This window comes from Plecotus auritus (assembly GCF_963455305.1).
Source record: "Plecotus auritus genome assembly, chromosome: 2".
NCBI lineage: Eukaryota > Metazoa > Chordata > Mammalia > Chiroptera > Vespertilionidae > Plecotus > Plecotus auritus.
This window is the reverse complement of record NC_137771.1, coordinates 168210389-168227568: the sequence shown is the minus strand read 5'-3', so window position 1 is coordinate 168227568 and position 17180 is coordinate 168210389. Positions and strand designations below refer to the sequence as shown.

The following is a 17180-nucleotide window of genomic DNA, read 5'->3' as shown; positions in this document are numbered from 1 at the left end:
AACAAAAAAATTCCATTAGTATCAACATTTGTCTTTAGTGAACAGCTTATATACACAGTCACTAATGCCTTTAGGTAGATGAATATTATTTATTAACTAGAGGCCCGGCGCACGAAATTTGTGTGTGGGTATGACCGCTAGGCCTGGCCTGTGATCAGGGCCATCTTCCCCAGCTGCCCTCAGCTGGCCCCGCCCCCTACTGCCACCTACCCCAGTTTCCAGTTCGCCATCGGGTGATCAGTGCCTGACTGCCAGGGGAATGGACAGAGAAGTTGGCTGTTCCCACCTGCTCGCTGGCCCCGCCTCTGCTGCGGGTGGCCAACTGGTGATCAGAGCCTGCTGGCCGGGGAAAGGAACCAAGAGGTGGTCAGTGTGCCTCAGAGTGACTGGTCCAGCAGTTGTTCTGGTCGTTCTGCCGTTAGGGTCAATTTGCATATTACCCTTTTATTATAATAGGATTTGGGCTTTAGATTCCTCCCTACACTACAGCGCTACAGTTCTAATTGCTCACTGAGTGGGTAACATGGATGTCCCTATAGCAACTCAAACTCATTTTCCTTTCCTCTCAAATCAGGTATCCTCTATGAGAGCTATTCTCAACACTCTGAAGTCATCTTTGGCTTCTCCTTTTCCCTCACTGTTCCCAGCTCTATCATTTATAAAGTCTCCCATGGCAATTCCTTTCCTCTTATTCATTTTCATTGTTGTTATCCTGCTTCAGGCCCTCATTTGTCCTACTGCAATAGCTTAAACATCTTCCTCCTTCATTAATGGATTATACACCACTAGAGGCCTGGTGCACAAAATTCGTGCATTAGGGGTGTTCTCTCCAATTGGGGACCCCTTGGGGGATATCCGACTGCTGGACACCCTCTCCAATTGGGCACCCTCTCCAATTGGGGACCCCTTGGGGGATGTCCGACTACTGGTTTAGTCGGACATCCCTCTCGCAATTTGGGACCACTGGCTCCTAACCGCTCACCTGTCTGCCTCTGCCTGATCACCCCTAACCACTCTGCATGCCTGCCTGATCGCCCCTAACTGCTCTCCCCTGCTAGCCTGATCGCCCCTAACTGCCCTCCCCTGCTGGCCTGGTCACCCCTAACTGCCTCTGCCTTGGCCCCCACCACTATGGCTTTGTCCAAAAGGAAGACGGATGTCCGTAATATGGCCGGTCGACCTGGTCTAATTAGCATATCACACTTTTATTAGTATAGATTATATAGGATTGCCTAAATGGGGGGCGGGGAGCCTTTTTCAGCAGGAGGAGATGCTCTTGGCAGACAAAAATACAAAATCCCTGTATCTGGACTGATAGCCAGCCATATGCACTATACTGCCAAACCGTTTATTAAAAAATTGAACTACTTTCTTACACCTTACACCAAACAGCTGTTGCCCTTAAAACTCCTCCTCAGCCCCCACCTTATATTCTGCCTTCGCAGTTCACCCAGATTAGGTTCTGATTGGTCAGTTTCTATGCCAGTCAGCGTCAAAAGCTCCGCCTCCAAGGCAGCCATTGGCTCCTCGCAGTTCACCCAGATTTGGTTCTGATTGGTCGGTTTCTATGCCAGTCAGCGTCTCCGGGCATATCTCCAGGCCTGATCCACAGCCTCCATGGCAGCTGTGGATCAGACCTTGCCTCTCTCTCTCTCTCTGGGCCTGATCCACAGCTGCCACGGTAGTGGCAAGGTCGTTAGGTCTCTGGCCCAGCCTCGGGCCAGAGGCTAATGACCTCACTGTGCCCGCCTTGCCCCGCCCACCCCCCACTGCCCCACCCACTCGCCAGCCACCAGCCTTGCTGTGATAGGAGACTGTGGGCCGTGGGAGAGGGACCTAGAGGTTCTCCATGCACTTCCTGGTGACTGGTCGTCTGTCTGGTCATTTAGGTCGTGATGGCCCCTGGCCTTTTATAATGTAAATTGTATGTCTTGCTATAGCACATTACAAGCAACTCAAGGTATATTTTACATTAAGGTTTTACACTGGAAGAATTTACATACAGAAGACATTCATCCTCTTTCAGAAGCCTTATAATCTTTTTTCTAGAAATTTGTGAGAAACCAGTTTTAAAAATAAAATTACATTAAATATTTAGAAATAGAGATTTAATGAAATTTTATCATGAGTCCTTTTAAGTGTAAAATATCCCTTAGTAAAATAACAAGCACATGATTATTTTATCTTTTATATATATGAGTTTTAAAAATGATCTTGCTTTAAGTATGTATGAAAATAGTGAGAATGAAGCAATAGGAAGGGAGATAACGGAAGACATGGCAAAACAGACATTGGTAGAAACTGTTTATTAATAGGTTTATTAATAACAACCATGCCTAACTGACCTCCAGATTAGAATTATAGCTGAGATTTCTTTGCAACTTCTAAAACTATAAAAAGGTGGGTTGGACATTTTCTTTCTTTTTTATTTTTCCTTTTCAACATTTTAGGGAAAAAAATTATGAATGTGGAAATTATATGAATATCAAAATGCATATTTTTCTAGAGAAAACTGTTAATCATTCTGTAAATAGTCTTCATTTGACATGTGTCACAGTATATGATACACAAAATGATAAGTAGCTTTAAGATTATAAGCTTTGCATGATATGTACTTGATTTAAATACAGTTTTGATACTAATTGTGTGGCTATAGGCAAATCTGAATTTTTCATAACCTTAACTTATTAATTTTTAAAGTGGGAACAATATCACCTACCTTATCTCAGGTAATATGCACATACCAGCATAGTGTCAACAAATAAAACTATAATGTTTATTTTTTTCCTTTGATGTCAATTACACTAGTAAAATACTAATTGACTTCATAATTTAAATTAATAATAATATTATAATAATATTATTGAGCTAATGATAATAAGTTTACTATAACCAAAGCTTTACATTTTAAAAATACTATAATTACCTATTTTAATCAAATTCATACAAGATTTTTGTGTGATTAGATTTTAGAGTTAATAAACTATTTATCTACCAGTTATTTAATTTAGATACAATAAAATGAAGTATGTGACTATGCTCCATAAACTCTGGGTACCATGTTCTGTGATCTAGGTTCAAATCTTCAAACTACCATTTACTAACAGTATCTGTGAAACAGTTCTGTAAATTTTCAAGAATAATGCAAAGACCAATTATTATATTTTTGTTATTTTAACCATGACATTAGTAGGATTTAATACTATGGTTTTAAGTAGAATTTAATGCTATGGTTTTAAGTCCAAATAAAGGAGATGAATAAAAAGGTAATTCAATTACATATCAAAAAAGAAAAGCCATGCTGGAACAAGCAGATAAAAGTTCTGAAACAAAAATATATGAAGGCCTGTTTAATAAAGTCTTACTCATTTCAGACTTAGAATCAAGCATAAGGCTGTGACCACCACAAAAAAGTAAACTAAAAGTCAACAGAATTTTCTATAACTTCCCTAGAATAAAAAAAATAACCAAACCTCCATTCTTATAGTATATCAGACTTTTTAAAAGTAGCACTACTTCTAAATGATACTTATATAAAAATAGGAAAAATAATTTCAGAAAAAAAAATGATGCTAATTTACATGATAACAGTCACAGAGGACCCATATGCATGACTATTGAATGTTAAAAACATTTTCATGATAAAAAGAAAACAAAACATTATATATCTTTGTGTGTAATGATTTATAAAACATAATTTTATAAAATGATTATTAAATAAAATGTTGAATGCTGCCAACAGAACTGTATGGTGATTTTTAGAAAGCTTTTTTGGAAAGACATCAAACACTGCCATCGAGGAAACTTGTGTTATTCATGGACTGGTTGGTAAAAATGTTCAGCCAAAAGAACGTAAGAGAACTTAAAATTGTTGGCTTTTGCCTACCGTACCAAGATCAGCCTTAAGATCTGTTGGCAGACTTAACTTTCTTGATCCTTTAACTGAAACAACAGAAAAAGGAAAAAGGCAGTTGTTAATTATATAAAATTGAAGAGGAGTGTGGGGGAACAGTATGTCTTAAAATATAATTATTAAAATCCTAATAAACATTATTTTAGTGAGCATGTATGGAAGCAGAAATATTGTTCAGTGTTAGTTCATTGCCATTCAGTAGTAAAAATTTAATATGCGAACAGAAACATGAGAAAAGTAATTGTTATTACAGTAAATATTTAAGTGTATCTTTACATAGTTTCTTTTTACATGTAGTATGAGGAGTGATTTCTTATTTAATTGGGAAATAACCAAAAACAGTTTTAGATAAATCTAATAGATAAAGAAGTATTGCAATAAAGGTATCAGGTCATATCATAAATAATAAGGGTAAAAACTGATGAACTTTGTCAACATTTTTTTGAAATAGAAAGAAAATTCTATTATAGATGTATATGAGGTAATCAAGGAAAATTTACCATGCCAATGGCAGGTGAAATGACTTCACCATTGAAAACTATACTGTTAAAGTCAGTAGATAAGAAAATCTTGAAAATAAAAAATAATTTGAAAATAAATTTAATTATTATAAATCAAGCTATCAGAAAATGTTTGAATAAACCAAGAATACTTCTGCAATTTATTGAAAAACATTACTCATTGTTTATCTGTTAATAAAAATTTTACATTGGGCATCTCATAAAAAATATTTAACTGGGATGCATGTTATCATAGAAAGAAATGTATTAGGTAGGAGAAATCATGTTAGAAATCTTTTCTGTCAACTAATATTTAAGACTCAAATTGCTACTACCAATTAATTTCTATTTCTAATGAGTAATTTTAAAAAAAATATGTTTTTACGGATTTAGAGCAAGGGAGAGGGATAGAGAGATAGAAACACTGATGAGAGAGAAACATCAATCGACTGCTTCCTGCACACGCCCTACCGGGGATTGAGCCCACACCCCAGGCAAGTACCCTGATTAGGTATCAAACCAGTGACCTCCTGGTTCATGGGTTGACGCTCAACTGCTAAGCCACACCGGCCAAGCTCTAAGTAAGTATTTTTCACAACAAGAAAGTATTTTAAAATAAAGATGCCAGACATAGTAAAAGAATACTCTTTTTAAAATCATAAAACATGGCTCACAAATTTCTGAATTGTTACCACCTAGATATATAGCTTTGAAAAAAAATCACTTCATCAATTTGCAGCTTAGACTTTTTATATGTCTACTAATATTCTTGATTCTATCTCTAATGCTTCAGCTGGAATATGATTGGAATGAATTTTACAATAGGTTTTATAAAACCTAAATATAATATAAACAGAAATGTACTTTTTGTGTGTCATAAAATATTACTCTTTATTACTCTTTTGATATTTTTTTCCCAACCATCAAAAAATTTAAAACCCATTCTTAATTTAAAATTCATATCAAAATAGGTGGCAAGCTGAATTTAGCCTGTGGGCTGTAGTTTGCTGACTACAATACTAGTATACTGTGCCAAAATACTTAAAAAAAGAAGCTAAGTACTAACATTCTAATAAATGTAGTAACTACAGGTATTTTTCTCTATGAAAATACATTAGGAAATAATTCAAGATTAAGGGGAAATCAATAAATCAAATTTTAGTAATTTGGGTTTATAATTAGCTGTACAATCAAAGGTGTTACTTATATCAAAATATGGCAAACTATGTAAATATATATAATAATTATGCTTTAGAAGGGGTTGTAAAATAAAGTCTTTTAAAAATTATGCTTTAGAAGGGTTGCAAATAAAGTACATTTTAAAAATTGATTCATAATTCAGATGAACTAAGGCAGTAGGTTATTTACTATTTAAAATAATCTTTAATTTAATTTTTTAAATAGGAACTAATTCTTTGTAATTTATTGATTTGTTTTGTAATTTCTTTTGTTTCTATTTTGTTTTTAAATATGGTACTTTAATGTATCTATACAGTATTAGTTATTTCAAAAATGCATTACAAATATGCTTTTAAAGAGAGGGCAAACAGTCCTGCCTATTGGTCAATAAGCCCAGGTGCATATAGCAGGACAATGACCACAATGCAAATGCCCTCGCCACTATTTTATTTTATTTTATTATTTTTTTAAAATAAATCTTTATTCAGATTATTACAATTATTTCTCCTTTTCCCCCCCATAGCTCCCCTCCACCCATTTCCCACCCCACCTTCTGCCCTTACCTCCCCCCCACTGTCCTCATCCATAGGTGTATGATTTTTGTCCAGTCTCTTCATGAACCCCCCATACCCCTTTCCCCCTGAGAATTATCAGTCCACTCCCTTTCTATGCCCCTGATTCTATTATATTCACCAGATTATTCTGTTCCTCAGGTTTTTAATTCACTTGATTTTTAGGTTCACTTGTTGGTAGATATGTATTTGTTGTTCATAATTTTTCTCTTTACTTTTTTCTTCTTCCTCTTCTTTAAGAATACCTTTCAGTATTTCATATAATACTGGTTTGGTGGTGATGAACTCCTTCAGCTTTTTCTTATCTGTGAAGCTCTTTATCTGCCCTTCAATTCTGAATGATAGCTTTGCTGGGTAGAGTAATCTTGGTTGTAGGTTCTTGCTATTCATCACATTGAAAATTTCTTGCCACTCCCATCTGGCCTGCATAGTTTCTGTTTAGAAGTCACTGACAGTCGTATGGGTGCTCCCTTGTAGGTAATTAACTGTTTTTCTCTTGCTGCTTTTAATATTCTCTCTTTGTCCTTTGCTCTTGGCATTTTAATTATGATGTGTCTTGGTGTGGTCCTCATTGGATTCCTTTTGTTTGGGGTTCTGTGGGCTTCCTGGACTTGTAAGTCTATTTCTTTCACCAGGTGGGGGAAGTTTTCGGTCATTATTTCTTCAAATAGGTTTTCAGTATCTTGCTCTCTCTCTTCTTCTGGCACCCCCATAATTCTGATGTTGGTACGCTTGAAGTTGTCCCAGAGTCTTCTTACATTATCTTCAACTTTTTGGATTTTTTTTTTTGCTTTTTGCTTTTTCGGTTGTGTTTTTTGCTTCTTTGTATTTCAATTCTTTGACTTGATTCTTGTGTTCCTCTATTCTGTTTCTGGGTCTCTGTATAATATTTTTTATTTCAGTCAGTGTATGTTTAATTTCTAGTTGGTCCTTTTTCATATCTTCGAGGGTCTCGTTATATTTATCGGCCTTTTCTAGGATATTCTTAAAAAGTCTTATAACCGTGGTTTTGAATTCTATATCCAGTCGTTTGTTTTCCTCCATTTCTTTCGTTTGTGATCTGATTCTTTGACCCCGCATTTTCACTGATTCCCTGAGTTGGTAAGGTAGATATTTGTGCTAGGTTTCCAATATGGCCCAGTGGGTCTGCTTCCCCAGTTAACCTGAGGTGGACATTCTTGGTGCACCCCTTTGTGGACTGTGTGTACAGCCTTGTTGTAATTAAGTCTTTATTGTTGTTGGTATCACTGGGAAGAATTGACCTCTGGGCCAGTTGGCTGTAAGGATCAGCTGTGTCTATGCTGGGAGAAGTTCGGTGCTTGAGACAGCCTTATAGGATTAGACTTGCCAAATTGCAATAGCCTCTGTGCTCAGCTTGGATGGGGTGGAGTCTCAGTCTTGGCTTCCTGTCAGCCTTGCCCTTGCGCGCATGTGCGCTTTCAGTCCTCCGCCTTCCCCAGCTCGAGTCTCCGCCTGAGAGTCCAGACTCCCCCCACAAGAGCGTGGGTCCCCAGGGGCTCGCCTGGAACTGGGGTTCACTGCAGTCAGAACTGGGGCTCAGTGCAGTCAGGATCCTCTGACTCCCTTCCACTAGGGAAAGCCTGTGGCAACCTCCGCAGCCTTTGTGCGCACTGGCCCGCGTGCGCCTTCAGACTTCTGCCTTTCCCAGCTCGAGTCTCCGCCCGAGAGTCCAGACTCCCCCCGTAAGAGCGTGGGTCCCCAGGGGTTCGCCCGGAACTGGGGTTCAGTGCAGTCAGAACTGGGGTTCAGTGCGGTCGGAGGCTTCCTTCCCCCTTCCGCCAGAGAAAGTCAGCCAGGCTCTCAGCCACCCTTCCTCTCTGCGCGCACAAAGCCCCTTTGCCGTACCTCCAATTCTCTGTGAGCTTTTCTCTTTCCTTCTAGTTGTAGAATTTTCACTCAGCCTGCTTTCCTGTTGTTCTGGATGGTGTCCGTTCTGTCTTTTAGTTGTAGTTTTGAAATTGTTGTGCGAGGCAGCAGTTTAGGTGTTTACCTATGCCGCCATCTTGGTTTCTCCCCCCTCACCACTATTTTAATGAAAATTTCACCTCCTATAGTCTAGTATCTAACTTACTCTGGCTCTCAAATCTGCTCCACCTTTGGGAACTCCCCCCTCTACTTTGTCACTTACCATTTTTGGCTTCCTGTTTACTACTTCCTACCTGAAAACTGGGGCCCCTCACAAACCCATCCTTATTTGTGTAGTGGAGAGGGAATAGGAATAATTAGATGGTGGGGATAATTAGGGAACTCTTTAATAAAATGTTAATAACAGACCTTGGTTATTGATTCATAGAATGATCCTCTTCTTCCCTTGTTAAACTAGTAAACTACTCATCCTTCAAAACAGCTAAAAAAAGAAAAAAAATCACCTCCTTTCTGAAGGCAGCATCAAATTCAAGGCTTCATCTGGTGCTATTAATATCTGAAGCATTTGTGTACATCTTCTTTACACTTAACACATTTTATTATACTTTTTTTTTTTTTACTGTGCCCACCACCCACTAACATCCCGAAACTTGGAGTTCTCCAAAGATGGGGATTGTATTCTCAATACCTAATAAAGTATTGGCATAGAGCAGTGGTCGGCAAACTCATTAGTCAACAGAGCCAAATATCAACAGTACAACAATTGAAATTTCTTTTGAGAGCCAAATTTTTTAAACTTAAACTTCTTCTAACGCCACTTCTTCAAAATAGACTCGCCCAGGCCATGGTATTTTGTGGAAGAGCCACACTCAAGGGGCCAAAGAGCCGCATGTGGCTCGCGAGCCGCAGTTTGCTGACCACTGGCATAGAGTAGGTGTACAATAAGTGTTTCCTCAATGTATGTTAAAACACCAGTAAAGCTAGAAGGTAGGGGTGAAGAGTTATTCTGAAGACTGAGAAAGTATATAAAACTGTTAGAGCAATATGTTACACATTAACATTTGAGAAATTTGGGTTGGAAGATGTATGAGGCAAGAGGGAGTAAGAGGCAAGTAATCTTGGAAATATACAGAATGAAAACAATACATATTAACCTTTGCAATGTGCCCCTGGAATGCAGCTCTGAATGTCTTCATTTTTACTGTTATCTAGGCTAAAGCATACGCACCACTATAATTTCATATTGTTAGCCAAAAGGAATAAAATGGGAAATATAGACTACTCACTGGCTTAGCATACTACACAGAAAAAAAAAAAAGATGGAGAATCTTGGCTCAAAAGAACATTAGAGGTCATCCAGTCAAATAGCCTCTCAGTGCAAGTTATTTCTCCTATAACATTCTTGACATCCTAACTGAATACTTCCACAACAGAAACTTTCAAAGGTGTTTTAAAAAAACCCAATTTGGGGTTTGCTATAATTGTTACAGGATTTCCTTCCTTTAAGCTCAAAGTACTTTCCATTATCACTTACTAATTTATCCCAGTTCTAACCTCTGGATCAATAAGGAGTAGCTGATTCCTACTCTCACATGCCAGATCTTAAAGTATCTGAAGAGACTTAGGGGCTACCCCCAGGTACTCTCAGTAGATCACTAGAAATTTGTATTTTAAAAAGTGTTGCAGGTGATACTGATGCAAAGAGGCTGGCAGATCACATTTGGAGAAATAATGTTTTATGGTTTTATGAACATTAACCAACCTATGGGATTTGTACTTCCACAAAAAATACTTCCTGAGATGCATCTCAGATTTCCCATACAAGACATGACATTGTCCTTAGTGGTTCAATTAGATATAGATACAGATATAGATATCACTTTGCTGAGCTTAAGGTCATTAGGATTAGTTACATATATACTAAGGAAACAGATACTTTTTAGAGTAATTGAAAAAATTTTTCATCATAACTGTATTTGATCTTCCATTTTCTAATGAGGAATAAAAGGTGGTGCTTTAATGCCCCTATTAGAAGAGGCTGGATGCTCCCCTTCCCCCATCTGTAAGCTCCACAAAGACTTTTGCTTTTCTCCTGGTATTTGATAAAGTGAAGCCCAGTGATCAAGAACACAAGTAAAATCAACATCTTTAAAATGTCCGTATTACCCAAAGCAATCTATAGATTCAATGCACTCCCCATTAAAATACCAATGGCATATTTCACAGACCTAGAACGAACTCTCCAAAAATTCATCTGGAATAAAAAAAGACCCTGTAGAGAGCGCCTGGGAAAGGCCCCTGAGCTGATGGTTGTCTGAATCCAGTGGCGCCTGGCAGAGCCATGCCATGGAAACATACCTTTCCACAGGCAGGTGTGTTGTCAGTCTGACCTTTAGCTCAGGCACCAGGGGGTGGATTTCATTATCTAAATCCAGCCAGGCACCAGGAACAAACACAATAATCTGGGCCCACCTAGAAGTGACAATTACAAAGAAGCTACAAGAATGCACATATTTTCTTTATCTTAAACTTTAGTAAAACTTCCTGGTATCTTACTGTATAAAATAAATGCGCTGTATTGGCTCTGGGTCACTGTCTTTCTATCAGAGGACAGCTGTCCCACCCAGTCCCAGCATTCCCTACAGTCTTTGTGTCTATCTCTTTAATTTTATCAATCCCCCATTGCCCCTACTCAGGACTCCTGTCTGCTCTCTAGCCATGCTGGTCACAGAAAAGAGAAAAATATTTATATCTGGCACCCGGATCCAGGGACCTGAATACTGGGGAACTCTCAAAAGTCAGGCAAGGGGAACACTCCGGGAGTGCACACACAAGGAACTCAAGAAGTAAGGTAAGGAGTGTAAGGTAAGAACTGGGTGTAAAACATGGGATATTCAGGATCTCAGGAAAGAGACCTCTATTCTCAAATGCTTAAAACTATGCTTAAAGCTAGAGGATGTTCTGTTAAGCGTAGTCAGATTTTTGATTTAAGTTTTGTTAATGAAACTTGCCCTTGGTTTCCTGAAGAGGGAACCATTGACTTTCAAACATGGGAAAATGTCGGAAAGCAGTTGCATGACTGATACACAGCAGAAGGTCCAGATTCCTATTCCTACATCCACACTATGGTCTTTAATTCATGATTGCCTTGATCCAGCGCAGGCGAGTTTAATAATGTCTAAGCAGGGTGTGGCCACGGCTTTACAGCCTACAGTGGAGGGGTGAAAATTTCTAAAAATACCACTTCCCCCCTCTATGCCACCTCCACCTCCACCTGTCGCTCCTGCAACCACAGTCAAGAGCTCACCTGATAAAGATTTATCTCATAATTATGAGCAGGAGCTAGAGTTTGAGGCAGTGGGACAAGCGTCACTGTGAGCGGGATGACTAAAGGTTTTGCTTGTAGCCACCCAGCCTTTATGACTGGATGCAAGTGCTCAGCCGAAAGTGAAAGCGACTTCACATTTCATTTTGCTGGAGGCTCAAACTACTTGTAGTGGGCTGAACCAAGTAGAAAGGATTAAAGGAATTTCTCAGCAATTGCCAATAATTCCTTATCTTAAAAAAAATCTTTTTCTTTCCCTCCCAGGCCAGAAACTCTTAGCTAAATTTATTTTTATGTGTCTGTATTGTAACTTTAATTTGCTTTTCTCTGATTTATGATTTTATCATGCTGTGTTAAAATTTTAAGATTCTAAGATTAATTTGAAAGTGTAAAATCTATAAAAATTGCAACCCAGGGAAGTTTAAACAAAGGCCAGCTAATTCCAAGCATGCCTGTGACACATAAACCTGTGCAGGCCAGCCCTGGGCATGCAAAGCATGTAAATAGACTGGCGGTAGGTGCGTCCTCCCAGAGTTTTCTCTACAATTCAAAGTATATTGTGGAATTATTAAAATATAAAAATTTACTGGCCAAATTAAAAATAATTAATTCTGTGTTCAAGACTAAATCTTTAATATTAAAACCGGTTTTAGTTTTAATAATCTTTAAATTGGATATATTTGACAGCTTTTCCGAATGTAATATTTCAAGAATTTAACTGAGGGACAGCTTTGGGATATCTCAAGGGCCCTGAGGTAACACAAAGATATACTCTCTCCCCAAAAGAAATATTTTTAAACTAAATTAGACCAATACAATATACTTGAAATTACATAAGGAAATAAGCTATGCAGTCTGGGTTGGACAACAAGGATTAATGCTTCCATGAAAATGGGCAGTTCTTGTGTGGGGGCATATGACCCCCAGCAAGATTAGTGTGTCCTTTCCTTAAACAGGAAGGGCAATCATGGTAACTGGTCAAGGAAATACTTTAGGTAACAATTGGCTTTATAATCTCAAAGTTGTTAAGATATAATAAATAGATGTAACTGAAGTGAAAAATTTAGATAATGTTTTTCAGTAAAAATTTAAAAAAGAAAAGGGCAGACAGGAATGCGACTCTTGTCCTGCCTTTCCCTCCCTATACAACCTGGGGAAGAATCTAAGGAAGCAGACAAGATGAGAATTTACAATCTCAGCCTCCCCCTCAGGCTCCAACCAGCCCTTTGGCCACTGCACCACCAGAAACCAGCTTTTCTAGGCTGTGAAAGAAGTTGGAGCCACAGCAGTAACCTTAGCATGTTATCTCTAAGGAAAATCTGGCAGTTTTAAATCCAAATGGCCACAAGGCCTGGGAGTGGGCTATAAGGTCTGCTCCCTCGTCCCCCTACCTGTTCTTCAGTGTCATATACCTATACATAATTTTCCAAAGTCTTTATTAGCTTAAAGATTTTGGAGCATTGCTAGGTTAAATAATAAACGTCTAAATATTTTAAAATAACATAAAATACTAAAACATTAATTGCTAGGTAAGTTTTAATTCACCTGCTCTTAGCTTTTATTACAGAAGGTCTCTTGTACTTTGTTAAAGGCATATTTTATTGAAAGTAAAAGTATGTTTAAAGTGTGTTCATAAATGTCAATCGAAGAAATATTGGCTATTTATTTTTTAATTATCATTGAAAAATTAAGGTTTCTAAGAATGCTAATACATTTTAAAGAAAAAAGAAAGAAAAGGTCTGTACACGCTGCTGATGGTAGGACAGAAATAAAGAATATTAGAGATACTTAATGGAAGGACTGAGGCATGGTTATGCATTTTTGAAGGACATAGAAGGAAGGTTTGAAGGCTAATTTGGAAGTGTGAAATTTGTGAAGGTTGTGTATGTGATAAGAAGGAAAAGAGAAATGTTAAAAGGAAATTTATTAAATGATACAGGCCAGTAAGCCAGGACAAGCAGAACTGGGAAACGGATATTTAAACAGCAGTTTGCAACCATCTAGAAAACCCTGTCTTCCCTAAACAACCAAGGACACTTAAAAGTCAATGATTTGTATTTTGCCTCTCTAAACAGAGGGTAAATAGCTTATGTCAAAGTACTCCAGGAGACTGATAACAGAAATCCAATTAGTGTCATTTGCTGTCTATACCCAAGGACAAATGAAGTTAGAAATAAGCCTTATTTTGTTTGTTTTTCTCTAGTAAAATAATTATGTTATATTAATCAGGTATTTAACAATATTTTAATCATAGGCACTGAAGTTTACTAGCCTATGTTCCTGTCTAATACACTTTAATATATAATCCTTTGGTAAAATCAAGTTTGACAATCCTTCAAGGGTTTGAATTTTAAGAAACTTTTCTTGATCTATAATTGACTTTAAATCATCCCAATAGACTCTAAAAGGCCTCAAATGTTTCTTTTCTCTCTCATGTAATTAACCACTACCTAGCGGCTTTTCCAGTCATAGGATGGCCCCTAGAGATAAAAACAGATAATGGACCTGCCTATGCTAGCTCCTCCTTTCAGCAGTTTTGCAAGCAATACCAAATAGTACATAAAACAGGAATTCCATATAATCCCAAGGACAGGCAATTGTAGAAAGAGCTAATTGAACCTTAAAGACTCAATTACAAAAACAGAGAGGGGGAGAGGGGTATTATCCTACTCCACAGAATCAGTTAAATCATGCTCTTTACACTTTAAATTTTTAAAATTGTGACAATGAGGGTCGCACAGCAGCCGAGAGGCATCAAGCTCCTGGTGCCATAGCATCTGCTGGTATGGCACGATGGAAGGATTTACAAACAGGGCAGTGGAAAGGGCCAGATCCAGTAATGATGTGGGGAAGAGGCCATGTTTATATCTTTCCAGAAGGTGCTTCTAACCCCATCTGGGTGACAGAGCAAGCGGTGCGTCACAACCATGGACCTGGGAGAACAGCTCATCCCGCCATTCAAGAAGCTAAAGATCACACCTCCCATGATGATGCCAGCTCATCTACCAACCCCGAAGGAGAAAAGCAGAAGACAGGTGACCAAGGCCACCCGAGAAGCTAGTGTCCCCACACGGGGTCAACTGAAGAAGCTGACCATCGATGCTTGGCAAGTGGTGAAAGAACAGGGGGTTCAGGTAACCCCCTCTACTCTTTTTGTTGCTATGATGGCACTTGTCAGCTGCCAGGTAAGTATGGATGCAGCAGAAACTTACTGGACATATGTTCCAGACCCCCTGTGGTCAATCCATCCACCTGGTCCAGGGACTCAGTGCCAGTGTTTACTAACAACACCAATATGGTCGGGGGTAGCTCCGACAAGCACATAACTCCTTCTTCCCATGGTAATTATACTTATAAAGGCTTTAGTGGGGAGCTCTCTATTTGTTTATCTAAAAAGGGGACTTTAGGATGTTTGCAGCTTGGTCAAGAAAATAAGATGTCCTATGGAGGCGCAGACATTGCTAACGTTGCAGGCCCCTGGGATATGGGAAAATATATTCAGACAGTTACTAAACTGGGGTTTCCTAAGGCCACCTGATGGCTGTCTGATAAGCATCCCCTGCTCCCTTACTGTCCTAATAGCACCACTACTGAGCTGGGAGCATTTCCTCAATGGCAAGATTGTGCCAACCCTGTACCAGTGAGACATAATGTTTCTGGCTCTGACTTGTATATACTGGATTGGTCTCACAGGCTTGATGCTAAATAGCCCCATCACGAGCCTATGTCACCAGGAGGGTTTGTGGGTAACGCCCTGACCATGGAAACAGGAGGTTTACCAAAAGATCTTTGGCGTTTAGCCGCTGCCCTTGACTTTCTTAATTTTACTGGTTCTTCCTTAGCTAATACTCAAGGAGCGTGTTTATCGAGCCCTTGCTATGGCTTACGAGCCTGTGTCCAGCCTCCATATGTATTGGTGACCAGAAATGTGAAAATCACCAGATTAGACACCATTATGCTGTCCAATGCCATCACTGTAACCATACCAGCTGTGTTTCCAGGCATAATCTGAATGAAGATATATTAATTTTAAAACAGCCTTCTTTTATTATTCTTCCTACCAATATAACAGGAAAATGGTATTATGATGCGGGCCTCCAGGCATTGCAGGAATTACATAATCAGCTGTCCCGGGAAAAGAGTGCTTTGGAACTTATTATTTTTGGTATTGTTACCCTAGTTACTGTTATTGCATCTGCTGTAACTGCTTCTCTTGCATTGACCCAAAGCATCCAGAATGCGAAATTTGTCAATGAATTGGCTCAGAACACCTCAACTACATTTCATGATCAAGAAGATATAAAAAAAAGGCTAGAAACAAAGTTAAATGCTTTGGAAGCTGTAGTAATAGGACTAGACAATCAATTAGAAAGTGTCAAGATTAGACAGTAGCTGCAATGCCATGCTGCTTTTACATATATTTGTGTGACTTCAGCCCGCTATGAAAGTTCTCTATGGGATTGGAGTAAAATCAAGATGCACCTACAGGGAATATGGCATCATAATAATATCAGTATAGATCTAGTATGGCTACACAAACATGTGCAAGCCATTCAGAATAGTCATGATGAAATTATACCTCCAGGGAAACTGGCAAAAAATTGCTGGATGATTTAAGAGGATTTAATACCTGGAAAATGTTAAAACACAGCACCTGGTACCTAATAGGATTCCTTTGTGTACCATTAATTTTATCCTGCTTTCTTTCAGTCAGCAGCAAGCTCCTGCGATCTCAAGTCCAAAGGCTCCAATTAGATGCCCATAAGCTACATTTAAAATATAAAGAAGGGGGAGATGTAGAGAGCACCTGGGAAAGGCCCCTGAGCTGATTGTTGTCTGAATCCAGTGGCGCCTGGCAGAGCCATGCCATGGAAACATACCCTGCCACAGGCAGGTGTGTTGTCAGTCTGACCTTTAGCTCAGGCACTAGGGGGTGGATTTCATTATCTAAATCCAGCCAGGCACCAGGAACAATCACAATAATCTGGGCCCAACCAGAAGTGACCATTACAAAGAAGCCACAAGAATGCACATATTTTCTTTATCTTAAACTTTAGTAAAACTTCCTGGTATCTTACTGTATAAAATAAACATGCTATATTGGCTCTGGGTCACTGCCTCTCCATCACAGGACAGCTGTCCCACCTGGTCCCAGCTTTCCCTACTGTCTTTGTGTCTGTCTCTTTAATTTTCTCAATCCCCCATCGCCCCTACTCAGGACTCCTGTCTGATCTCTAGCCGTGCTGGTCGCAGAAAAGAGAGAAATATTTATAAGACCCTGAATAGTTGCAGCAATCCTGAGAAAGAAAAACAAAGTAGGAGGCATCTCAATGCCAGATATCAAGCTATATTACAAAGCCACTGTTCTCAAAACTGCCTGGTACTGGCACAAGAACAGACATACAGACCAATGGAATAGAACAGAGAACCCAGAAATCCACCCAAACAACTATGCTCAATTAATATTTGACAAAGGAGGCAAGAGCATACAATGGAGTCCAGACAGTCTCTTCAATAAATGGTGTTGGGAAAATTGGACAGATACATGCAAAAAAAAAAAAAAAATTAAACTAGGCCACGAACTTACACCATACACAAAAATAACCTCAAAATAGATAAAGGACTTAAATGTAAGATGGGAAACCATAAAAATCTTAGAGGAATCCACAGGTAGCAAAATCTCAGACATACGCCAAAGCAATATCTTCACCAATACAGCTCCTAGGGCAGTGGTCGGCAAACTGCTGCTCGTGAGCCGCAGTTTGATGCTCTGTTGACTAATGAGTTTGCCAACCACTGCCCTA

At 38.9% G+C, this 17180-nt stretch overlaps 1 protein-coding gene across 1 annotated transcript in view; it reads right to left on the bottom strand.

Annotated features, from left to right (window-relative positions):
* STXBP5L (syntaxin binding protein 5L) overlaps positions 1-17180 on the bottom strand; it is a 228629-nt gene that overhangs the window by 53213 nt on the left and 158236 nt on the right. The window contains 1 exon segment of the mRNA XM_080656813.1: positions 3892-3942. Within this exon segment, the coding sequence (XP_080512939.1) occupies positions 3892-3942 (51 nt within the window).